Below are 25686 nucleotides of genomic sequence, written 5' to 3'. Positions count from 1 at the left end.
CCTTGCTTTTGGTTGAAAGGAATGCTAGATAAAAATCCAAATGCAACACTGTTTCTTTGCACAGTGCGGCTTATGTTTAGCAAATATGACTGTAGATTTACAGTAAGCATAAAGCTGTGACAGCAAGTAATATTAAATATTTACCTATAAAACTCCTTTAATGATATCATGACTGCAGATCTATAGAAAGGGATTTTTTTGTTTTTTGAGTGTTGGAATTGAAAAGCAGAGAAATTATGTGAAACTTATATAGAATAGTGCAATGCGATCTGTATTCTGTGAGAACATGAAGCAGGGCCTTGGCTTAACCTCCCATCGGAAAGATATCTTTGACAATACAGCACAACCTGTTAACTACAATTGGGGCAGTATTTTACAGTCACCTGCCAACAGGTTTGTGGGCTGCCGGACTGGAAGTGGGGGTGGGGATGGGGGAGGGGGGGGGGGGGGGGGGGGCAGGGAGATGGCTGCGTGTGAAATATCCAGTGGTTATCCTACCGACATCCTACTTGACCCCGATCTGTCTGCAATTTTATGTGTGGCCTGGGTAGGCTCGCTGGCCCTCACCAAAGTTACAGACTGCTTCCTGCTTGGCCATCGGTGGGAAGGAGAGGGCTGCTCACATCCCTCAAGGGGGTCCTTGAGCGAGGCACGTCTCCTTCCCACATTGGGCTCCCACCCCAAAGACCTGCCCTTCCCCCACGCGAGGGTACGCCCTCCCCCACTGACCAGTCCATCATGATTGCCATCCTCTTTTCCTCTCCTGGGCCTCGCCCCCGCCCCTCGCAATTCCCCGGTCCTGGACTCTGGAATTTAGGCTGGGATTTTCTCCCATGTCGGAAAAGCTGCCAACAGCAATTCAAAGGGCAGCACTTTGATCAAAAAAAAACTTCAAGTCTCGCGTCCCGCGATATATCACCAGGAGGGTGGCCTTTGATTCACCCGCACCGCCGGCAACTTAGATACTCAATGATCCAGGACGGCATTTTTAAGGCCATCCCACCACACAGGTAGCAAACCAGTTCACCCAGCTACACTCCCTGGCACCCAATGGCACTACCCTGGTACTACCCTGATGTCAAGTGGGCACTACCCAGGCATGCCCCTCTTCCCCTGAGCGCTGCACTCACCTGAGCTCCTCTGAGAGTACTGCTTACCAGGTGTATACCTTCTGAAACTAGCCAGGTGTCACACCATTCTGACAACACGCCTCAGTGAGTGGATTTTCTGAAGTGCAGGGATGATTCTAGCGTATGGACCTGACTGGCAAATTGTGCCAAAGTGACTGATTGTTATCCACAGCTTGCAGGTTTGATGCTGTTGAGGCAGAATCTCAATCACTAATGAGTTAGAGTGGGTGTCTGGTCTCACATGATATAGACAGCTAAAAGACAAGGGGATTGTTGGGGTGGTGGGTGGATGAAATCAGCCCTGTTCCTTGCTAACAGCCCAGTGATTTGCCTGCTGGAAAAATGCACCAGATTGGAGGATGGATAGAATTGCAATGCTCTCCATGGTCAAGTAGTCTAACCAACACTACTGAGTCTTATGCATAAAGAACAGCCACTTGGGGAAAGATAGTGGAGAACAGTCAGCACCAATGGAACAACACCTTAGTAAAAGCCATACCTTCAGAAGCGGTGAACCTGAGGGACTGGGTGATGAAATTTCTAGAATGGCAAGACTCTGTTCATAACAGCACATGGCCTCCACCTACAGTGGATGTAATCTGGCCCACTATTTAATGTTGTTTCAGGTGCAGTTTCCTGGTAGCGATGACCTATCTGACTGCCTGCCAGATCATTCGAGTCTACGTCTTAGCTGGCGAAGAAAGATCTGCTGACTTCTCAGGGTAAGTACAGGAGAAGGGCACTTTCACGTCATTGATTTGAAATAGTTATTAATCGCAGGTTGCCACATTGTGATGTTTATGTCATAATATGTGCACCGCTTTAGCTTGTGGTCACTATAAAGCAGCTGTGATGTGGACCAATGTCTTTAAATAGTTAACAAGATTCAAGGAAAACTCAACATTGGAGCTTTTTCCCTGTCAGATATTTATGTAAAATTTAAAAGAAAGATTCCAGGGACAAGGGTGGCGTTTATTGGCCAATATTAGTTGCCGCATACAATGGTGGTGGGCTTTTTTTTTAACCACTGTGATGAGCTGATCCTACAGGATTTTAATCCACAACAATGAAGAAATGGGCTGATATAGATCCAAGTCAAGATGGTGTACAACTTGAAGTGGAACTTGGTGATGATGGTGGTATTCCCTTGCACCTTCTGCCCTTGTCCTTCTAGATAGGTTTGGGAGATGCTGTCAGGGAAGCCTCGACAAGCTGGGGATTAGGGTTGCATGTCGTGATTCCTTTGGTCATTAATAAATCTGTTTATGACCAAGTATATTTGAGAATTAGATGATGCTACCAATAGGTTCCAACTGGGCAATAAGTTTAATCCATCTCGCCCATTAGGACACAGACAGGATCAGTTACAAAACTGGTTCGACATTTCATCTGATTGTACATTCCACTAAAATGAGCAACAACAACTTTAACATACTGAAACAGCTGGTTTAACGTAATGAAGGGCTGGATTCGGCACTTTGTGACGCTGGAAGCGAGAATCGTGATTTTGTGGAGGATCGCATGAAATGGAAAAAAATCTGTTTTGCGGCCGGCACTGATTCTGACGCCATGCTCCGGTCTCTCACTGGCGGAGATGTCGTGTCTGCGCCCAGCGCCGGTAGATCCATGCAAAACCATCATTTGCATGGATTTTAATATAATTCACGGCTTGGACACTTCATACTCCAACCCTCTGCGATGCTCCGCCCCTCTTAGGCAGAAGTCTCGCAGGTGCTAATGAGAGCAAGTATTTACCAGTGGGATCTGGGTGCCATGGCTGCGTAGGAGGAGCGGAAGTCCAAGAAAAATGCTGAAACAGACTCCAATACTGTTGGGCTTGCTGGGAGGGTGGGGGGCTGCCCGGGCTGGGGTCAGTAGGGGGGAACAATTTGGTGTGAAGTCAGTGACGGGTTTCTCTTCTGGGGTGTCTGTGGAGAGGTCTCTTTATTTATGGTATCTCTGGGGGTCTCTTTATTTAGGGGGTCTCTGTCTGTGGGGACTCTTATTAGGGGATCTCTGTGGGGTGGGGGATGGGGGTTACCCAAAAATCCAGTTTGGTGGGGGATGCTGAATGGCGCAGTGGAGTGGGATGGCTCAGCTGCATGACATTGTTATCGGGCTGCCCGCTCAAAATGGCTAAGGATTGGAAATTGCTTCCTAAGGGGACGCAAATTGGGTGCAATTCAGTTCTGGTGAGAGTACATGGGGCGGGGATTCTCCATTGTCCGTCGCCGAAATAGTAATTGGCGATCAGGTGGAGAATCCATTCCGACATCCAAATGGAAGCGACGCCGATTTGACTCCGGTTTTCAAGTCTCCACCCCCTCCGAAATGGCTTCATTGTGTTGCGTGCCACACGCCATTGCGACGGTGTTGGTATGTCATCGGCAGGCCCTCCCGTGATGCTTCGCTTCTGATGGGACAGGTTTCCGACCGCGCGGTTGACATGTGGTCTGAGCAGTCGGGAACCCCGTGTGATGGCTGCCGACTGTGTCCAGCACCTCCACATTCGCCGGGATCTGTGCCGCCGGCCGGGGGGGCTTCCGTGAGGGCTGGGGAGGGGGGGCTACAAGGTGGGGCCGCAGATGGTGGGTCTGGTCCGCGCATGGCCAGGGCCATGTTGTACGGCGTGTCCGCTGCAGGTCATTGCCGTGCACACGCACGGCCACAGACCCAGCCATTCTCCAGTATTTTACGGTACGGGAGCTGGGAGTCTCACCTGGCGCCACTGCTAGTCCTTCACCGGTCCTGGAATCAGTGAGGATTCAATGCCGATGTTGTAAAACGCCCGGGAATTCTTTGTTTCAGTCGGCACTTAGCCACTGAAATGGAGAATCCAGTCCATGGTCTCCCAAATGCAGAATCCCGTCCTTAGTCTGCTAAACAAAGAATTCTGGTCAAAATGTTCTCAAGTAATATCAAGCTGGGTATAAAACCAACATTCCAATGAATCTGATTTGCTTTCGACAAGTAATGACAGCCTTTGCTTTTTCTACCAGTCCCCCTAACCTCTATTCTCACTGCCAGCATGATATAGAAAATTGGAAAGCTTGATCAGATCATGGGCTGGATTCTCCGTTTGGGAGACTAAGTCCCTATGGAGATGTGAAAACAGTGGTCTTTTACGGCCGCTCCGTGCTTCATGGCGGACTTAGCTCGCAGACCCGGATGAAGGTCCCCCAGCTTGTCAAAGTGTCCGTTTCAGCTGCTCGCACTCCCTGGACTGCCCACCCACAGTGGCCCCAGCCCTGGATGAACCCCCCCCCTTTCCTGTGGATCGGTTCTCCCCCGACTGTGGTAGTGCCGAACTGAATCTGCAGCTGCCACGTGAGGTTCCCGAACGGTGTGAGCACACGTAACCCACGCCGTTGGGAACTCGGCCGGTCAGGGACAGAGCATCGCGGGTCGGGCCTCAGGCAATGGCCTCAGGCTGTGGATACGTGGCGCGGCGTACTCCGAGAGTACACCACCTTTCAGGGGGCGGAGAATCCGAAAACTGGTGCTGCTCCCGATTTTGGCATCAAAACACATTCGCCGCCCTGTCACCAAACACGATTTTGGCGTGCGGGGGGCGGGGGGGGGGGGGGAGAGCGGGCGGAGAGCGGGCGGAGAACCCAACCCAACCCCACCCCACGTTTCCCCCAAGTAAGTGAGGACAGGAAAGTGAGCTTGTTCAGATGCATGAACACGTTAAAGATACGGAAGACCAAGAGTCAGAGAATTACGTCACGGTGTCGAGACACGGGCTCAAACTAATAGTGACTAGGGAGCCCTACAAACCAAATGTTGGTATCATGTTGAATGGACTACTTGATAGAGCAGTGGGAGACTGCTAGCCTTGGAATGATTTCGAAAATCTTATTTAGTTGCTGTCATGTGGATCTTGCCCTTCTCTATCTCTTGTAGCCTCTTCCAGCCCTTCAACCCACCAAGGTATCTGCCCTTTGTGCAGCCCTGATTTTCATCACTCTTTAGTGGCTGTGCCTTCAGCTGCCGACCTCTGTAATCTGGAATTCCCTCACGAAACCTTTTTGCCAGGCCTCATTATGGATTCCACGGCTGAGAGTCCAGACATCCATTAGAATCCTGAAAAAGCTGAGCCCCAGTGAAAACATTGCTTGATTGACAGCTCTTGCTCTATGATCTCAGCTATCAATTTCACAGTGTTTATTTACACAAGATAACGTTGTTTAAATTGTGTGTGGTTTCTGCCTTGGATGCTTTAAAGCACCTGGATGATGTACACTATTATTGGGCTGGAGTAAAAGCATTTTTTATGAATGAATGGCAGTTTTTAAAGCTTTTTAACACACCCTTTTGTCACGATAGAGTTAATTCGAATGTATGGTGTCTGACTGGGAATGAAGTGTCATAGCTTGTCAGGGAGGGTATGAAGGGCCATGTGGGTGGGTGGGGCAGAGTTTAGCATGAGGATAGGGAAGGACATAGCTCAGCATGAATGGTATGAAGGGCCGTGGGGATATGTGGGGGTCAGAGCTTAGCATGGGTCTTATGAGGGGATCATCGGGGGCTGAGTAAGACTTTTGAACTTGCTTTTCAGAAGGTTCAGTCATTGAGACTATGGTTCATAACAGCTGTGAGGTGACATGAACTATGATTGTTTGAAAAACTTGACTGCATGAATATTGGAAGGATTAGGACATACCTATCCCACAATGGGGCAGGCCAGGTTGCAATTGTACCAAAGAACCTTGGAATCCCTACAGTGCAGAAGGAGGCCATTCAGCCCATCAAGTCTGCACCGACCCTTCAAATGAGTACTCTACCCATGCCCACTCCCCCTATCCTCGTAACCCCATAACATAACCTGCACTTCCCTGGACACAAAGAGGCAACTTACCGTGGCCAATCCATCTACGAATATGTAAAGAAACTGGAGCACCTGAAGGAAACCCACGCAGACAAGGGGAGAATATGCAAACTTCACACAAATAGTGACCCAAAACCTGAATTGAACCCGGGTCCCTGGCATTGTGAGGCAGCAGTGTTAACCACTGTGCCATGTGCCACCCGAGACAATCTGTACCCTTAAATTGCACTGCTGAAAATCATGAATCCCAGGAATGTGGCTGGTAATCCCGCAATCAGGTCCTGTTTGCCTTTTGCACCCCTCCTTGAAAATCGAGCTGAATTATTTAGGATTGTCCATTTATCGAAGGTTGAGATTTGTAACAGAGAGTGGGTGGGATGGTGCAGGATCACTTGAGAGATAACCAATTTGGATTCCAGGGAGGAAATAGGATTAAAGAAGGAATCTGAATTATAAGGCGGCACGGTAGCTCAATGGTTAGCACTGTTGCTTCACAGCTCAAAGGTCCCAGATTTGATTCCTGGCTTGGGTCACTGTGTGTGCGGAGTGAGCACGTTCTCCCTGTGTCTGCACGGGTTTCCTCCGGGCGCTTCGGTTTCCTCCCACAGTCCAACGATGTGCAGCTGAGGTGGATTGGCCATGACAAATTGCCTTGTTGTCCAAAAAACGGTTAGGTCAGGTTGCTGGGTTACGGCGATAGGGTGAAGGTATGGGCTAAAGTCGGGTTCTCTTTCCAATGGCCTGTGAAGTCTTGATGGGCCGAATGGCCGCCTTCTGCACTGTATAGTCTATGATTCCATGATTAATGAGTGAACAGGGCAACACAATGACGCAAAGGACCCGGGTTCGATCTTGGAGCCGGGTCTCACTCTGTGTGGAATTTGCACATTCTCCCAGTGTCTGCGTGGGTCTCAACCTCGCAACACAAAAAGATGTGCAGGGTAGGTGGATTGGGGATGCAAAATTGCCCCTTAATTGGAAAAAAATAATTGGATACTCTAAATTAAAAAAAAAAAAATGTTTTTTTAAATTAATGAGTGAACACAGATTAGAGATTTGACTATGAGTATATGTTCGTTTCATTGATTTAAAAAAATGCATTTCATTGGTTGAATCTAGAGTAGCTGCTGTTGATTAGCGGCACGGTAGCACAGTGGGTATCACTGTTGCTTCACAGTTCCAGCGTCCCAGGTTCTATTCCTGGCTTGGGTCACTGTCTGTGCGGAGTCTGCACGTTCTCCCCATGTCTGCGTGGGTTTCGTCCGGGTACTCCGGTTTCCTCCCACAAGTCCCGAAAGACATGCTGTTAGGTGAATTGGACATTCTGAATTGTCCCTCTGTGTACCCGAACAGTTGCCGGAATGTGGCAACTAGGGGCTTTTCACAGCAACTTCATTGCAGTGTTAATGTAAGCCTACTTGTGACAATAATAATAATTATTATTATTATTTTCCTCGTGACACTAACATACGTATGATTAGTGAAGCTAACACATGTATGATTATTGAAGTAAACACAAGTATAATGGGGCAGCACGGTGGTGCAGTGGATAGCTCCAGGGTCCCAGGTTCGATCCCGGCTCTGAGTCACTGTCTGTATGGAGTTTGCACATTCTCCCCGTGTCTGCGTGGGTTTCACCCCCAAAATCCAAAGATGTGCAGGGTAGGTGGATTGGCCACGATAAATTGCCCCTTAATTGGAGCAAAAATAATTGGGTACTTTAAATTTATAAATAAAATTAAAACATTTTTTAAAAAAAACACACGTATGATTAGTGAGGCAAACACATATGATTAGAGAGGCTACCACACTGTGTATGATTAGTGAGGTGAATGCATTTATGATTAGTAAGGCAAATACACGCACGATTAGTGATGCAAACATGAATGATTAGTGAGGCTAAAACACGTATGATTAGTGAGGCTAAAACACGTATGATTAGTGAGGCTAAAACACGTATGATTAGTGAGGCTAAAACACGTATGATTAGTGAGGCTAAAACACGTATGATTAGTGAGGCTAACACGTGTATTATTACTGAGGCTAACTCGGCGTGTATGATTAGTGAGGCGAACCCATATGATTAGTAAGGCCAGCACATATATGATGAGTGAGACTAACTCACTGCAAATGATTAGTGAGGCTAATTCGCTGCAAATAAGTAGTGAAGCAAATGCACATATGTTTAGTAAGGCTAACACACGTATGATTATTGAGACTAATTCGTCGGTGTGCGCTTGTGTTGCTGAGACATGAACATTCTGAGCTGAATTGACAAATGGGTTGAATGGTTTTATGAACCCTTTTACATGTAGCTGGCATTTACTTGATTAGTCATCAAATTATGGAGCAATAGCTAGTTCCAAACATCTGGTCTACACATGAATCTGGAGGAACTCCAGTATCTGGTGCTATTCCCTGTTCATGAAGTTGAGTAACTGGTTTCCAGAATCTGTCGTCACCATGTAAGTACGAGCAACTGTTTCCTGTTAAACTGACCAACCAGTTTATTTGTGAATTGGTAACTACATATGAATATTGCTGTAGGAATTCTGCAGGGCGATGTTCTCGGCCAAAGTATCTTCAGATGCCTCATCAATGGCCTTCCCTCCATCCTGAGGTCAGATCTCAGAGATTTCCTGATGCCTGTATAATGTTCAGTATTACACTAATGAACAAAACAACCTATTTGTATGCTTCAAGACCTGGATATATCTTGGCCTGGGCTGATAATATTGTACCACACAAGTGCCAAGCAATTACCATCTCATAGAAAAGATAGTCCAACCACCCCCTTTGTCATTCAATGGCATTCCCATTGTTAACCCTGCCCCCCAGCCTACACCATCAATATCCTGAGGCGGTCGTCATTGACCAGAAATTTAGGAAACAAGCTACAAAAATGATGCAGCTGTAAGAGCAGCTCAGAGGCTGTGCATTCTATGGCAGGGGTGATGCACCCCCTGACTCTCCGAAGCCTGCAAGACACAAAGCAGGATTGTGTTAGAATATGCTCCACTTGCCTGGATGAGTGCAACCCCAAAAAGACTCAAGAAGCTCAAGCAATCCTGTTGCTCATCTGCCAATCAACCACATTAATCGTCCATTTCCTGCACCACCAGTGCAGCACGGATGCAACATCTGGAAGATGCATTGTGGCAACTTATATTGGAATTTCTTCAACAGCACCTTCCAAATCCATTTCCTCTACCATCTAGAAGGTCAAAGCTGGCAGGTTCATGGAAGCACTATCACAACCAAGCTCATCTACAGGTTACGCACCAAACTGACTTAGCCATTCCTTTACTGCTCTTAGGTGATATAAAGATCCAGGACGCCAGGGTGGTAAGTTAACAGGAGTTTATTTAAGGTCAAGGAAACAGCCTTGAGCGGTGTACAGCGGTGTACAACACAACAGATCCCGGCTGGGACTATAAGAGTGCCTGTCGCAGTCCGGGTCGGTTTTACAGAACAAGGTAATGAGTCCCAGCTGGGCAGGCCTTGACCCACTAGCGGGGAAGCTAGTATTCTATAGGTCCCACGGGGAGATCGATTAGTATTTCCACGTGGGCCTCGTAAGGGTTATAACAGGTCAAATCCTGGAACTCCCGAACAGCACCCTGGGTGTTCACCACATGAATGTAGTAATTCAGGAAGGCAGCCCATCTCAACCTTCTCAAGGGCAGTTAGGGACGGGCAATAAATACTGGCCTTGTCAGTGATGTTCACATCCCGTGAATAAATGAAAAAGCAGTTGTCAGTGAATAATCCTCTGCCACTGCATTGCGATGTCCAGAAAAGTAACCACTATGTCAAATAAAAGTAATCACGACATGAAGAATGGCTGAGAGCAAATGGCTGTGTAAATGCATCATGGAATGATGTGTGCTGCCTTGTGTGTTGGGATGGAGGGGAAGGTAGAAATGGGGCAAAAGACAAATGATTCATCAGGTTCAGGACAATAGCGATACATACAACCTTGCTAAATAGAAGGAGGCCATTCAGTCCTTTGCATATGTGCCAGCTCTCTGAACGAGCTAATAATTAGTTCCAATTCCCCAGCTCATTTTCCACACCCTTTTATTTTTTACCCTAGTATTTATCAAGTTCTTTTTTTTAAATAAACCGTTGTGCATTCTTCTCCCACTGCTGCTTCTTGCTGAATTCTATATCTCAGTGACCTTGGGTGTGGGTGTGTCAAAAATGTACTTTTTAAATCCCTCCCTTTGCTCTTCAGCTGAACTCTAAATCTGTGCCTCCTCATGATGCACTGATCAGCAGAAATAGTTAACCTATTAAAACTCCACATTTGTACACCTCTTTTCACTCTCACAACCTTTTCTATTCCCATGTAAAAGACAACCACTGTTATTAACTTCCAAGTGTGACGATTATATTAAATAGAGTCACATCAGTGGATGGCAAATAGTTCAAAAGAACTTTGATTTCAAATCAGCGAATGCCTTTTTAATTCAATTTATTTTCTGTTTGTCCTTTAGCTAAATGTCTAAGTCATGACTGTTGGTGATATTATCTAGGCATGAGGTTCAACAAGTTACTAACACTGGAGTGAAAGGTGTGTCAAATTCAGGTGTGTTTCCCAGGTCGAGGAATAATCACCACTGACGCCTGTCATTTCACAGTTGCTTCCTGTTTAAAGAAAAAATGCCAACAGCCAGAAGGCATTTGAGTAAATCCCTTATTGCTCTTCACCTACTAAAGTGTCTTCTCTTTATTCACAGGCCATTGATGGTGATCACACAGAAAATAACCAAGTTAGCATTTGAACTTCATGATGGTAAGAGGCTCGAACTAAAAGAAAGTAATCCAACTGATCAGAGACAATCAAACAGACTGGTAGGTCAGCCACGAGAGGCTGAAAGACTTACCCCCCCCCCCCCCCCCCCCCCCCCCTTATACAATCTTAATTATTTGGCCACTTGACCCAACCGAATCATGCCAGTGCTCATTGTCCATGGAAGCTTCCTCTGACCTCCTTCATCTAACCCTATCAACATTCCCTTCTATTCCTTTTTTCCTCATGTCCTTTAATAACTCCCCCTTAACTGAATCTATTGCCTCAGCTGCTCGCTATGGTGCCAGGTTTCACATTCTTATGAGTTCTTGTTAAAAGACTTGCCTTTATATTATGTCCTTAACAAACCTGGGATGAGGACAGCAAGGAGGCGCAGTGGTTAGCACTGCTGCCTCACAGACCCGAGGTCCCAGGTTCGATTCCGGCCCTGGGTCACTGTTCATGTGGAGTTTGCACATTCTCCCCGTGTTTACGTGGGTCTCACCCTCACAACCCAAAGATGTGCAGGGTAGGTGGATTGGTCACGCATAATTGCCCCTTAATTGGAAAAAAATAATTGGATACTCTACATTTATAAAAAAACATAAAAAAACAAACCTGGGATGGCCCAAGGTACTTTGCAGTCAACGAAACACCTTTGAGATGCAGTCAATAGTCAATACGTTGAGAACTCAGTCGGCAGTTTGTGCGCAGTAAGTTTCCAATTTGTTGACGATCAGATAATCTGTTTTAATTATGTTGATTAAGGGATGAATTTTTGCCTGAAGGACACTTGGGTAAATTACAGCACAGCATTGTACTGTGTAGACAAGGAGATACTTGGTTTGAATTCGCTGCTGGTCATCTGTCTCAGCTGGGGTAGAGATATGCAACCATTATAATTAATCTGAGGCATTTGGGGTCTGAGACATTTGGGGTCTGAGATGGAGAGAATGGGTTCAGGGTTACCACAGCACTGCCAATTGTTCCCTATTGCCCTTGGCTGGAAGTTTTCAATGGATGTCAGTCCTTCACTCCACCCCGCCGCCCCATCCCCCACTGAGGGAACAATTTAGAACAACAATAACAACAACGACTTGCATTTATACAGTGCCTTTAATGTAGTGAAAAAAATCCCATAGTACTTCATAGGAGTGGTTGTCACAAAACCTGACATATGGATACTTAAAAAGGTCAGAAGGCAGGTGGCCTAAAACTGATCAGAAATATAGATTTTATGGTGGAAAGGCAGGGAAATTTAGGGAGGGAATTCCAGTGCGTGAGACCTCTGCATGAGGGCCGAGTCATCAATGCTACAGTGGAGAGTGCAGGGATGTGCAAGAATCCAAAATGGAGTCCATATGAAGGCAACAAAACACTTGACAGATGTTGTCATTTTGATTTGAGAAACATAGAAACTAGGAGCAGGAGGAGGCCATTCGGCCTTCGAGCCTGCTCCGTCATTCTTTATCAGCATGGCTGACCATCCAGCTCAGTAACCTGTCCACACCCACCGCCATATCTTTCAATCCCTTTAACCCCAGGAGCTATAACTAACTGCTTATTGAAAACATGTCGGGTGAAATCTTCCAGCTCTGCGCACTGGAGAGATCAGAAGATCCTTCCGATGGCACACCCCTGTCAGGTATTTCCTGGTGGCGTGGGTGGAATCAATGGAAAATCCCATTGATAGTGGCAGGACCGCCAGATCCCGTCACCAGGTCAACAACAGGTCACCTCCTCCCACCGAGGGACAAGCCATGGGGATGCCAGAGAATCACACCCACAATGTTTCGACCTTAACTGCTTTCTGTGGTCGTGAATTCCACTAGTTTGCCCCCTGGCGGTCATAGCCAGTCACAGCATATCACTGCCTGCTCATCACTATAAACGAGTTGTGGATCAGTTAGTAATTCTCCCTTGCCTCTGGCTTAGTAGGTTGTGGTTTGAACGTTCAAGAATCGAAATCTAGCCTCTTTCTTCCAGTGGAGTACCCAGGGAGTTGGAGATGCTTTCCTTCAGATGTGGTGCAAACCAAGCAAGAAACTTGCATAAATAGAGTGCCTTTTAGAATGGTCAGGATGCCTCAAGCACTTCCGGTCACAGTGAGTCAGAGCCAACATTCCTCCTCCAACAAATCATGGTCCCAAAAAGATCAATTACAACTTGTGGCATCTTTCTGTGCGCTTATTGGCTGTGGTATAACCCTACGGAAGATCAGTCACACTTCAAATTAGCCTGTTCCACTTGACATGTTTTGAGATCTGATGAGGTGCAATAATTGATGCCAGTTGTTTCCCTTCTCTGTTTTCATCACCTCCGGGTGAATCAATGCATTTGTTTTCTTTGTTGAAATGATCCCAGACCTGTTTGTCTTAATACATTTCAGGTCTGGCGCGAGACAAAAATGAACTGAATGCATCACAGAAAAGTTTAGCAGTGAGGTAGGTATAGAAAGTACACCAAGGAAAAGCTGGTTTGGAATTGGAATGAGTGGCAACTTCCGAAAAAGAAATGATTACTGTGCTTGTGTGTAATACCATTCATCTGATCTGCATTGAAGGTGTTAATCCAAACTTGTTAAACTAAATGACTAATTCACCAAATTGGGGGAATGGAATTCCACATGATTGGGTTTCATTTATAATACTGTATAATGTGATTTCAACTCTGGTGATGGGGACTGTGCTTATTAAATGCAGTGATCTTTGTCACATTTATTCTTAACTTTAGTTAAGTAAAAAATAATAACCTGTATTTATATAGCACCCTTTATTGCACGGACAACAAAACTCTGTATTCTCTTCTATTCTAAAATATCCCATGGCCTTTCACAGGAGAATTATCAAAGAAAGTTTGACACCGAGTTATATCAGGAGATATTGGGTCACATGAGTTAAAGAGATACATTTTAAAGGAAGAGAGTGAGCTGGAGAGGCAGAAAAATCTTGGGAGGGAATTCCAGAGCTTCGTCCTTTAATTGATGGATATTTTTGCAAATGGAGAAGTTTCCAGTGGTGTTCCGCAGAACTTAGAATTGAGGTCCTTCCTTGCTGTTTGTTGTATATATTAATGATTTAGACTTAAATGTGGGAGACATGATTGGGGAATTTGTAAATAACATGGGAATTGGCCGTGTAGTTGATAATGAAAAGGTTAGCCGTCGACTCCAAAATGATATCAACGGTTTGGTAGGGTGAGCTGAGTAGTAGCAATTGGAATTCAATTTGGAAAAGTATGAGGTAATGTATTTGGGGAGGGCAAACAAAGCAAGAGACCATTCAATAAGCGGGAAGATATTGAGAGGGATTGGTGAGCAAGGTTGGGGAAGTGAGAGAACCAGTGTATTCGAAAGAATGCTTTCCTTTGTTGGGTGATATATTGAATACAAAAACAGGGATGTAATAATGCAACCCTACAGCAACAGAGCTTGCCAAGAGGAACTGGTGAGCCGCCCACCCAACAGACTACGGAGGAGGTGGGAAGGAGGCGCCGCATGAGGCCTCGTGTACTAGCTGCACCTGTCATTCGAGGATCTGCCAGACCGTGTATGCCATTGAAGATTCCAGCTGAGCAGGGGGACTGTCAGTACGACATGTCTACCAGATCATAGAGCACCTGGAGCCGCCGGGCTTTGAGGGGGGACACCCGCTCCCAGTGGCCGTCAAGGTGACAGTCGCCCTGAACGTTTATGCCATGGGGCCCTTCCAGGTGCCGAGTGGGGACTTCTCTGAGATAACACAGATCTCGGTGCACAGGTGCTTGCGTGTCGACACTGAGACCCTATATGCCCGGTCGGCACAATATATCAAATTCAATGTGGACCGAGACCACCAGGATGCCCAGGCAGCGGGATTTGCCATCAGCATGCGAGTGATCGATGGTTTGCATGTCACCTAACAAGCACCAGCTCATGACGGGCTGGTCTTCACAAATCGAAAGGAAAAATCCACTCAAACATACAACTGGTGTTTAAGGTGATTGGAGCAAGGCATCAGGGTGATGTCAGAGGTTGGTTCTTTACACAGAGAGTGGTGGGTGCGTGGAATGCACTGCCGGCAGAGGTGGTGGAGTCTGAGTTATTAGGGACATTTAAGTGACTCTTGGACAGTCACATAGACAGCAGTAAATTGAAGGGGTGTAGGGTACGTTGGCCTTAGATTAGGATGAATGGTCGACACAACATCGTGGGACGCAGGGCCTGTACTGTGCTGTTCTATGTTCTAACTGTATAAAATGCTGTTTAGGCCGCAGCTGGAGGTTTATCAGATTGCCATCAGATTACAGGAATTACACAATTGCTCTGGAGAGAGTTCAGAGGAGATTTACAAGAATGTTGCCAGGGATTGAAAATTGCAGCTGTGAGGAGAGATTGGATAGACTAGGGTTGTGTTCCTTAGAACAGAGGAGGCTAAGGGGGGACCTAATTGAGGTGTACAAAATTATGAGGGGCATAGATAGGGTACACATGGAAGACTTGTTTCCCCTTAGCTGAGGGGCCAGTTACCAGGGGGAAGAAATTTAAGGTGATTGGTAGATGGACTAGAGGGGCCATGAGGAAAACCTATTCCACCCAGAGGGAGGGAGGTGTCTGGAATTCACTGCCTAAGTTGGGGTAGAGGCTGAAACATTCAACTCATTTAAAAGGTACCTGGGTCGGTATCTGAAGTGCTATAACCTGCAAAGCTTCGGACCAGTGGAAAGCGGGATTAAAATGAGTGGCTGGTTTCTTTTTTCTGTTTTTTTTGGTTGGCGCATATATGATAGGCCGAAATGGCTTCTGTGGTTCCTTCTATGGGTAGCAGTTAAAGCACAGTCGCCAGTGGATGTTCCAGAGGTCAGGTTGCAGAGATCGGTAGACTTGGAGGAGATTACATAGATATGGAGGGGCGGAAACATGGAGGAATTTGAAAACTAGGATGAGAATGTTATTAGAATAAACCTTCAGAGCTTCAAAACCCCGAGAGCTCATTTTCATCTCTATAGACAGGGAACAAATACAAAGATTGATCGACCTAGTGGACCTGAGGGACCAATAACATTACTGTCCTTAACCTGCATCCCTTTACTATGCCAACACTGTGTGTGTGTGTGTGTGTGTGTGTGTGTGTGTATATGTATACCTATGCATATGTATGAGGTGGGTATTCAAACACAGCGGTGCAATATTTTGGGTATATGTAGCTCTTCCAATAACACTTTTGGAGTGAGACATTTTTATTTGTGCTTTCAGGCGAATACCAAGTTTACTTGAGTACTTAAGCTACAACCTCAACTTCATGGGAATCCTTGCAGGGCCTCTGAACTCGTTTAATGATTACATCAGCTTCATTGAGGGCAGAAATTTTGAGATGAGAACAAAACCTCTTGCTAATGGGAAGAAGAGCAATGAGTGTCCCCCTCATGAACCTTCATCTCTGGTATGCTAACAATCTGGCCATGGTTTAATTTTTTGTTAAAATGAACTTGAACAGATAAAAGCACACACATGCATGTCTGCACTGTAACCATAATTTAGACATTGTTCCAAATCTAAACAGGCTGCAGGAGCAGAGGGATCTGGATGTATCTGTGCATAAATCGCTATAGGTGGCAGGTCAGGTTGAGAGAATGGTTAATAAAGCAGACCGTATCCTAGGCTTTATTAATAGGAGCATAGAGAAGGAGTGGGCAAACTTTTCCGTGCAAGGGCCACATTCAGAAATTCACAATTTTAAAGGGCCGCATAGTATATTAAGTAAAATAATTACTTCACCCGGTTATGATTCTGGGCGCCTCATATAGAACATAGAGCAGTACAGCACAGAACAGGCCCTCGATGTTGTGCCGAGTAATGATCACACTACTCAAGTCAACGTATCCACCCTATACCAGTAAGTAACCCAACAGCCCCACATTAACCTTAAAAAAAAAAAAAAAAATTTTTTTTTTTTAATTAAAAAATTTTTTTTTTTTTTTTAATGACTTGGTGGGCCACATAAAGACGGCCCGCGGGCCGTAGTTTGCCCACCCCTGGCATAGAGTATAAAAGCAAGGAAGTTATGTTAAACATGTATAGAACCTGGTTTGGCATCAACTGGAGTATTGTATCCACTTCTTTGTTGCATACTTTAGGAAGGTTGTGAAGGTGTTATGGAGAGTGTGGAAAAGGTTCTAGGGATGAGGAACTTTGGTTGTATAGATAAATTGGAGAAGCTGGGATTGTTTACGTGGAGAAGAGAAAGTTGAGAGGAGATTTGATAGAGGCGTTCAAACTCATGAGGGTGTCTGGACAGAGTAGATGGGGAGAAACTGTTCCCATTAATGAAAGGATTTAGAACCAGAGGGCACAGATTTAAAGTATTCGGCAAAACAAGCAATGACAACACGAGGAAATACTTGTTCATGCAGTGTGTGGTTAGGATCTGAAATGCACTGTCTGAGAGTATGGTAGAGGCAGGTCCAATCGAGGCTTTCAGAAGCAAACTGGATCACTGTCTGAAAAGGAAAAGTTCAACAGAGCCATGGGAAAAGGTAGGAGAGTGGCACTAGGTGAATATCTCTTCATAGAGCTGGGATAGACACGACAAGCCAAATGGCCTCTTTCTATGTTATAATCATTCCCTCATTCAATGTATTCTGTCCAGAACTAAACACATTAGCCGGGATTCTCCCTTTTGGGGACTAAGTACCCACGTCCGCCAGAAAACCGGCGAGAATCACTCTGGACTTTTTCCTCAAAGGTCCGGGGTGATTCCTCGTTTTCCCAGGGGCTAGCAGGGCCCTGCCCTGCGTCCCGCGGCTCTGGCTGCCGGCAGGGCCGCGGCGTGCGTCCTGTGGCTCTGGCTGCCGGCAGGGCCCTGCCCTGCGTCCCGCGGCTCTGGCTGCCGGCAGGGCCGTGGCGTGCGTCCTGTGGCTCTGGCTGCCGGCAGGGCCCTGCCCTGTGTCCCGCGGCTCTGGCTGCCGGCAGGGCCCTGCCCTGCGTCCCGCGGCTCTGGCTGCCGGCAGGGCCCTGCCCTGCGTCCCGCGGCTCTGGCTGCCGGCAGGGCCGTGGCGTGCGTCCTGTGGCTCTGGCTGCCGGCAGGGCCGTGGCGTGCGTCCTGTGGCTCTGGCTGCCGGCAGGGCCGGCCTGTCCAGACCGCGCGGCCGCGCATGCGGCCACTTTGCCACTGGTGCTCCCGACATGGCGGACCCACACAGTGGGCCCGTGCGGAGAAAGGTAGGTCCCCTCCAGATCGCGATGGCCCACCGATCGGTGGCCCCCGATCACGGGCCTGGCCACTGCTGAGCCCCCCCCCCCGGAGTCCGATTTCCCCTGCCCCCCACCGCGGACGCGGGTCCGAGCTCCTGCCGGGTGGTACCAGATGTGAATCACGCCAGCGGGAACTCGGCCGGTCGACCGCGGAAAATCGCCGCAGGCGCCTCTTCCAACGGCCCCCAACCGGCACCGTGTCGACCACGCGCGTGCAACTGGTGGGACCGCAGAGAATCGCGGAAGCGCTGTCGTGCCGGATTTCCGGCGTGAACGGCTATTCTCTGCCCTCACGCCCAGTGTAATCCCGGCGTGGAGGGTTGGAGAATCCCGCCCATTACTCCAGACAGGGCCTTATTAGAGCTTTGTCTAATTGAGGCAAAACTTCTGCACCTTTACATTGAAGCCCCCTTGAAACATGGACCAATATTCCATTCACCACTTTAATTTTATATTTTGTGAAATTTAGGTGAACTTTCAAAATCTCCCTCCAAAGGAGCCTCGTTGCTAAGATCACACGTTATATTAAATAGCCAATATAGCTTTGAGTATCAATGGAGGAGGCAGCAGGAAACAGATATGTGAAATATGTATAATTATGGACGAAGAGAGGAGAGCACGGTGGCACAGTGGGTTAGCCCTGCTGCCTCACGGCGCCGAGGTCCCAGGTTCAATCCCGGTTCTGGATCACTGTCCGTGTGGAGTTTGCATGTTCTCCCCGTGTTTGCGTGGGTTTCGCCCCCACAACCCAAAGATGTGTTGGGTAGGTGAATTGGTCACGCTAAATTGCCCCTCAATTGGAAAAAATTAATTGGGTACTCTAAATTTATATTAAAAAAATAATAATTTTGGACGAAGAGACCTAGAAGTTCATCTCCGGTCAAAGCAAGATCATAAACACGGGGTGGGGAAGGGGGGGGGGGGGGGGGGGGGGGGGGGGGGGGGGGGAGATTGGGAGAAGGGGGACTGGGGGAAGGGGGACCTCATTCCCCGCAAGGTTTAAAGGTGATATCATTCTCCTTCAGATTGGTTCCTGTGGTTTCCTGATATGGTAAATACGTGGTAACCTCGGATTACAACCAAACTGTGTGCTAATTGACACAAATAAGCAGAACAGGAAGATGAGCATTACTGATGTGAGAGGCAGGAGTTCCATTCTGTGGGACTGTGGCGGCTGTGTTGGGCTAGGAAAGAGGTGTGCCCCTGTGACAGGCCCCACCTGACCCAAAGTTAACCACTGTACTAGTGGAAAGGGCTGTGGATGACCCTTTAAACTAAGAAGGTGGGGCTCTGGGTGTGGGGAGTGGTTGTTGGGTGGATGGTTGGGGTAATATGGCAGGAATAATGCCAGTCTAAACACAATAGATAGAGTGGCTGTAAGGAATAAAGGTAACCATCAGGAGACAACTCCAATAATAGAAGAGAACTGAAATAAGTAACAATGCTCCATTGAATCTACAGCACAGAACAGGCCATTCAGCCCAAATAATTAATGCCAGCATTTATGCTGCGCATGAAATACCTCCTCTTTATCTAACTCTATCAACACATTCTTCTGTTCCTTTAGAAAGAATTGTATTTTTATAACAGCTTTCTCGTCTTCAGGATAACCCCAAAGAACTTTACAGCCAATGAAGGACATTTTGTGAGGTTTAGTCAATGTTGTGATGTAGGGTTGCACATTCTCCCCGTGTCTGCGTGAGTCTCACCCTCCACAACTCAAAGATGTGCAGGGTAGGTAGGTTGGCCATGCTGAATTGCCCCTTAATTGGGGAAAGAAATGTTGTAACGTAGGGAATGTGGCAGACAATTGGTGCACAATAAGAACCTATGTGTAAGCAGCGAGTTTACAGCTGGACCCTAGATTTTTTTTTTTATAAATGTTTTTATTCCCCATTTTCACATTTTCCTTCAAAATTTACACCCCACCCACAGACAGTAAACGGTAACAAATACAAAATCACTCCCCTTAACAATAACAACGATCCCATCCTCCCACCACCCCAAACAACGGCCCACCTGTCAATATATGCATCCAATAAAACAAACCCTCCCACGGTGGAAACAAAAAACAAAGGAGAAAAAGAAAAATGGAGTCCGGGACCGCCCATGGTCACCATAGAGTCCACTCCCCCCCACCCCCCCCCCCCCCCCCCCCCCCCCCCCCTCCCTCCCACTCCTCCCCAACTCCTCCCGTCCACTGCCTCTTGTAAAATTCCTTCCCCCAACCTCGGTTCCTTCCCCCCCAACTTTCCACCCCGGCTAGACCTGCCTGGCTCCGATGGCCGCAGGCTCTCCCCCCACCTCACTCCCGTTCACTGGCCGGCTTAAACCGGCCAGCGTGGAGGCCCCCACCCAGGTCCCTTTCCCCCTTGCCCGACCCTAGGAAAGCCCCAAAATCCCCTTTTAGCACACAAACCCCGCATATCCACCTACACCCCAAAGAGCCCTCACTTCGAGTGAAAGTCCCATCACTTCCCTTGTCCAAATATATACAACATTGGCTCCTTTAGCCCATACACCCGCATGCAGTGAAACAAACAAAAAAAAAGAAAATACAGTCATGTGGTTACATCGGCTCATGGCCATTTCTCAATTTCTCAGTTCTGCCACAGTCCTTCTGCCTTCGCAAACCCCTCCGCTGCCTCCGCCGTTCCAAAATAAAAGTCCTTGAGCTTGTAAGTCACCCTCAGCTTCGCTGGATATACAATGCTGCACTGCACCTTGCTAATGTACAGTGCGCTCTTCACCCGGTTGAACACCGCCTGCCTCCTCGCCAGCCCCACCGTAAAGTCCTGATATACATGTATACCAGCTCCAGCCCACTGCACCACCCGCTTCTGCTTGGCCCAGCACAGGACCTTCTCCTTCACACTGTACCTACGGAAGCACAGAGTCACTACCCTTGGCGGCTCACTCGCCTTTGGTACAGGCCTCCACGAACGATGAGCCCGCTCCAGTTCATATCGGGAGGGATCCTCCCCCTCCCCCAATAGTTTCGCCAGCATCGCAGCACAATACTCAGTCGGTCTCGGCCCTTCAATTCCTTCGGGTAGCCCCACAATCCTCAAATTCTGTCGCCTGGACCTGTTTTCCAGGTCTTCCATTTTTCCTCACAGATCCTTGTTCACCTCCAGCACCTTCCGCATCTCCTTCCCCATCGACGTAAGTTGATTACCGTGCTGCAATAATGTCTCCACTTCCTTCAGCGCCTCCCCTTGCTCCCGCACCTCCGCAACCGCCACCGCCGTCGTCACCGGGGAAATCGCCTCCTCCACCAGCACACTCAACACCTCCCTCATCTCCTTCCTCATCGCCGCCAAGTGTTTTGTAAACTGCCTTTCGAATTCCGCAGCCATTACCTTAGTTATTTCTTCAGCCGTAAGCAATGCGGCCTCCCCTGGTGCTCCAGCCTCCATTTTCCTTGGTGACCCCGTGGTGACCTTTCTGCCCCCCGACAAACTTTCAGTTGTTTTCACAGCCGTTTTCTTACTGGACCTCGACATATCCCTTCCCTGTGCTTTCTCCTGGTCTTCACCGCCTTCGCTGCCCCTAGGACCGGGCGTCAATCCCCGACAATGCCGTTCCCAAACGGGAGCCCTCCAATGCGCGGCTGCCTCCCGCCAGCCGTCACCGGAAGTCAGCCATCACCGCTTCTTCAATGGCCTTGGTGAGACCATTTCACAGTTCCCTCTGCTGCTTGAATTCAGCTTTCATAAAGGCCCTCAAGTCAGCTTGAGGCCTTTAAGTTTGCCCTTCCCTCGCCTGCATGCTGGAAGAGGCTTTTGTCTTTGCTGCTGCTTCAGCCAAATCTTTCACTGTTTCTGCGGGTCTGGTAACCAAAAAACATACCATTCCTGGGGGAAAGTACTCCTCCAACATTCACCTACACCTTTTCATCAAAATTCCACCCCATATTGATTAAAAAAGAGCTCTTTTCTGTAACCTTGGGCAGGAGCTGCCTTGTGTGTGACCACTTACTCCATGGTGCACACCGGAAGCCTGGACCCTTTGATTTAATGGTTTTGCCTTTGTAAGCAAATACTCAATGGAGTAAAGAAAGTAAACCTGAAATAAGGGACACCAATTTGACAGTAACATGCAGGGTCCATGATGGGCAGGTTTAGGACAGACATCAGGATGTATTTTTTTTAACACACTGATCAACAGCAAGAGCACACCGCCTTGGCTCTGGGTCCCTTTAATAATGAGGAAGTAGTTGCAGGTAGCATGGTGGCACAGTGGTTAGCACTGCTGCCTCACAGCAACAGGGACCTGGGTTTGATTCTGGCCTGGGTTGACTGTGTAGAATTTGCATGTTCTCTTGTCTGTGTGGGTTTCCTCCAGATGCTCTGGTTTCCTCCCACAGTCCAAAGGTGTGCAGGTTGGTGGATTGGCCGTGCCCTTAGTTTCCAGGGATGTGCAGGTTAGGCGGGGTTCAGGGATGGGACGGGGGAATGGGCCAAGGTAGGATGCTCTTTGTCGGTGCAGACTGGAGGGGCTGACTGGTCTCCTTCAGCACTGTAGGGATTCTTTGGAAGAAATTATGTGATCAATCAGAACGGTCTTCGCTTAAACACAGTTGGAAAAAATGCTTGGGTTTTCCAACTGAGTTCTGTTAGAATCGTGGGGTCGTTCTAGTTTCCATGTGTGCTGTGTGAAATATCTGAACAACATTGCTTTTGTGCAGGAGTATTGACCTTCTGAAAGTGGGGCCCTGCTGTTGGTTGTGGCAGAGTACGCTTCAGTCTGAGACTGAAACTCTTTTCTTTGTAAAGAGTGCCACATTGTGGCTGCATTGGCTCACTGCATGCTCTTGCACAAGTGCTGATGGATTGTTGCCCAGTGAAGAGAGGCATCTTACAGAGCTCAGCATTAAATTTTAACAAATAATTTTATTTGTATATCCCATAGTTAATGCCTCTTTTTTTTGGAGTGGCTGTCAGCTGTGGCTCAGCATTCACCTCAGAGTCAGAAGGTTAGTAGTTCAAGTTCAACTCCAGAGACTTGGGCTCAGCATGGAGGCCGATGTCCCAATACAGTACTGAGGGAGTGCTGCAATGTTTGGGACAGTACTGAGGGAGTGCTGCAATGTTTGGGACAGTACTGAGGGAGTGCTGCCCTGTTTGGGATAGTACTGAGGGAGTGCTGCCCTGTTTGGGACAGTACTGAGGGAGTGCTGCCCTGTTTGGGACAGTACTGAGGGAGTGCTGCACTGTTTGGGATAGTACTGAGGGAGTGCTGCACTGTTTGGGATAGTACTGAGGGAGTGCTGCACTGTTTGGGACAGTACTGAGGGAGTGCTGCCCTGTTTGGGATAGTACTGAGGGAGTGCTGCACTGTTTGGGACAGTACTGAGGGAGTGCTGCAATGTTTGGGACAGTACTGAGGGAGTGCTGCACTGTTTGGGACAGTACTGAGGGAGTGCTGCCCTGTTTGGGACAGTACTGAGGGAGTGCTGCCCTGTTTGGGACAGTACTGAGGGAGTGCTGCCCTGTTTGGGACGGTACTGAGGGAGTGCTGCACTGTTTGGGACAGTACTGAGGGAGTGCTGCACTGTTTGGGACAGTACTGAGGGAGTGCTGCACTGTTTGGGACAGTACTGAGGGAGTGCTGCCCTGTTTGGGACAGTACTGAGGGAGTGCTGCCCTGTTTGGGACAGTACTGAGGGAGTGCTGCAATGTTTGGGACAGTACTGAGGGAGTGCTGCCCTGTTTGGAACAGTACTGAGGGAGTGCTGCCCTGTTTGGGACAGTACTGAGGGAGTGCTGCAATGTTTGGGACAGTACTGAGGGAGTGCTGCCCTGTTTGGGACAGCACTGAGCGGTTGCTGCAATGTTTGGGACAGTACTGAGGGAGTGCTGCACTGTTTGGGATAGTACTGAGGGAGTGCTGCCCTGTTTGGGACAGTACTGAGGGAGTGCTGCACTGTTTGGGACAGTACTGAGGGAGTGCTGCACTGTTTGGGACAGTACTGAGGGAGTGCTGCCCTGTTTGGGACAGTACTGAGGGAGCGCTGCTTTGTTTGGACAGCACTGAGGGAGTGCTGCACTGTTTGGGACAGTACTGAGGGAGTGCTGCAATGTTTGGGACAGTACTGAGGGAGTGCTGCACTGTTTGGGACAGTACTGAGGGAGTGCTGCAATGTTTGGACAGCACTGAGGGAGTGCTGCAATGTTTGGACAGTACTGAGGGAGTGCTGCACTGTTTGGGACAGTACTGAGGGAGTGCTGGACTGTTTGGGACAGTACTGAGGGAGTGCTGCACTGTTTGGGACAGTACTGAGGGAGTGCTGCACTGTTTGGGTCAGTACTGAGCGGTTGCTGCAATGTTTGGGACAGTACTGAGGGAGTGCTGCACTGTTTGGACAGTACTGAGGGAGTGCTGGACTGTTTGGGACAGTACTGAGGGAGTGCTGCACTGTTTGGGACAGTACTGAGGGAGTGCTGCACTGTTTGGGACAGTACTGAGGGAGTGCTGCACTGTTTGGGACAGTACTGAGGGAGTGCTGCCCTGTTTGGGACAGTACTGAGGGAGTGCTGCCCTGTTTGGGACAGTACTGAGGGAGTGCTGCACTGTTTGGGTCAGTACTGAGGGAGTGCTGCTTTGTTTGGGACAGTACTGAGGGAGTGCTGGACTGTTTGGGACAGTACTGAGGGAGTGCTGCACTGTTTGGGACAGTACTGAGGGAGTGCTGCCCTGTTTGGGACAGTACTGAGGGAGTGCTGCTTTGTTTGGGACAGTACTGAGGGAGTGCTGCCCTGTTTGGGACAGTACTGAGGGAGTGCTGGACTGTTTGGGATAGTACTGAGGGAGTGCTGGACTGTTTGGGTCAGTACTGAGGGAGTGCTGCACTGTTTGGGACAGTACTGAGGAAGTGCTGCCCTGTTTGGGACAGTACTGAGGGAGTGCTGCCCTGTTTGGGACAGTACTGAGGGAGTGCTGCCCTGTTTGGGACAGTACTGAGGGAGTGCTGCACTGTTTGGGACAGTACTGAGGGAGTGCTGCTTTGTTTGGGACAGTACTGAGGGAGTGCTGCACTGTTTGGGAACGTACTGAGGGAGTGCTGCCCTGTTTGGGACAGTACTGAGGGAGTGCTGCCCTGTTTGGGACAGTACTGAGGGAGTGCTGCCCTGTTTGGGACAGTACTGAGGGAGTGCTGCTTTGTTTGGGTCAGTACTGAGGGAGTGCTGGACTGTTTGGGACAGTACTGAGGGAGTGCTGCCCTGTTTGGGACAGTACTGAGGGAGTGCTGCCCTGTTTGGGACAGTACTGAGGGAGTGCTGGACTGTTTGGGACAGTACTGAGGGAGTGCTGCACTGTTTGGGACAGTACTGAGGGAGTGCTGCCCTGTTTGGGACAGTACTGAGGGAGTGCTGCCCTGTTTGGGACAGTACTGAGGGAGTGCTGCCCTGTTTGGGACAGTACTGAGGGAGTGCTGCAATGTTTGGGACAGTACTGAGGGAGTGCTGCACTGCTTGGGTCAGTACTGAGGGAGTGCTGCACTGTTTGGGACAGTACTGAGGGAGTGCTGCCCTGTTTGGGACAGTACTGAGGGAGTGCTGCACTGTTTGGGACAGTACTGAGGGAGTGCTGCACTGTTTGGGACAGTACTGAGGGAGTGCTGCACTGTTTGGGTCACTGTCTGTGTGGAGTCTGCACGTTCTCCCCATGTCTGCGTGGTTTCCTCTGGATGCTC

At 48.4% G+C, this 25686-nt stretch overlaps 1 protein-coding gene across 3 annotated transcripts in view; it reads left to right on the top strand.

Moving 5' to 3' along the window:
• LOC119966745 (lysophospholipid acyltransferase 2-like) overlaps positions 1–25686 on the top strand; it is a 96628-nt gene that overhangs the window by 60012 nt on the left and 10930 nt on the right. For all 3 annotated transcript variants that reach the window (XM_038798753.1, XM_038798754.1, XM_038798755.1), the window contains 4 exons: positions 1757–1852; positions 10704–10759; positions 13146–13200; positions 15990–16176. In XM_038798753.1, coding sequence (XP_038654681.1) covers positions 1757–1852; positions 10704–10759; positions 13146–13200; positions 15990–16176 — 394 coding nt within the window. The remainder of the gene's footprint in view (positions 1–1756; positions 1853–10703; positions 10760–13145; positions 13201–15989; positions 16177–25686) is intronic.

Source organism: Scyliorhinus canicula, chromosome 1 (assembly GCF_902713615.1).
Source record: "Scyliorhinus canicula chromosome 1, sScyCan1.1, whole genome shotgun sequence".
NCBI lineage: Eukaryota > Metazoa > Chordata > Chondrichthyes > Carcharhiniformes > Scyliorhinidae > Scyliorhinus > Scyliorhinus canicula.
Note: the sequence above shows the minus strand (reverse complement) of the source record. Positions and strands in the feature narration are given on the sequence as shown.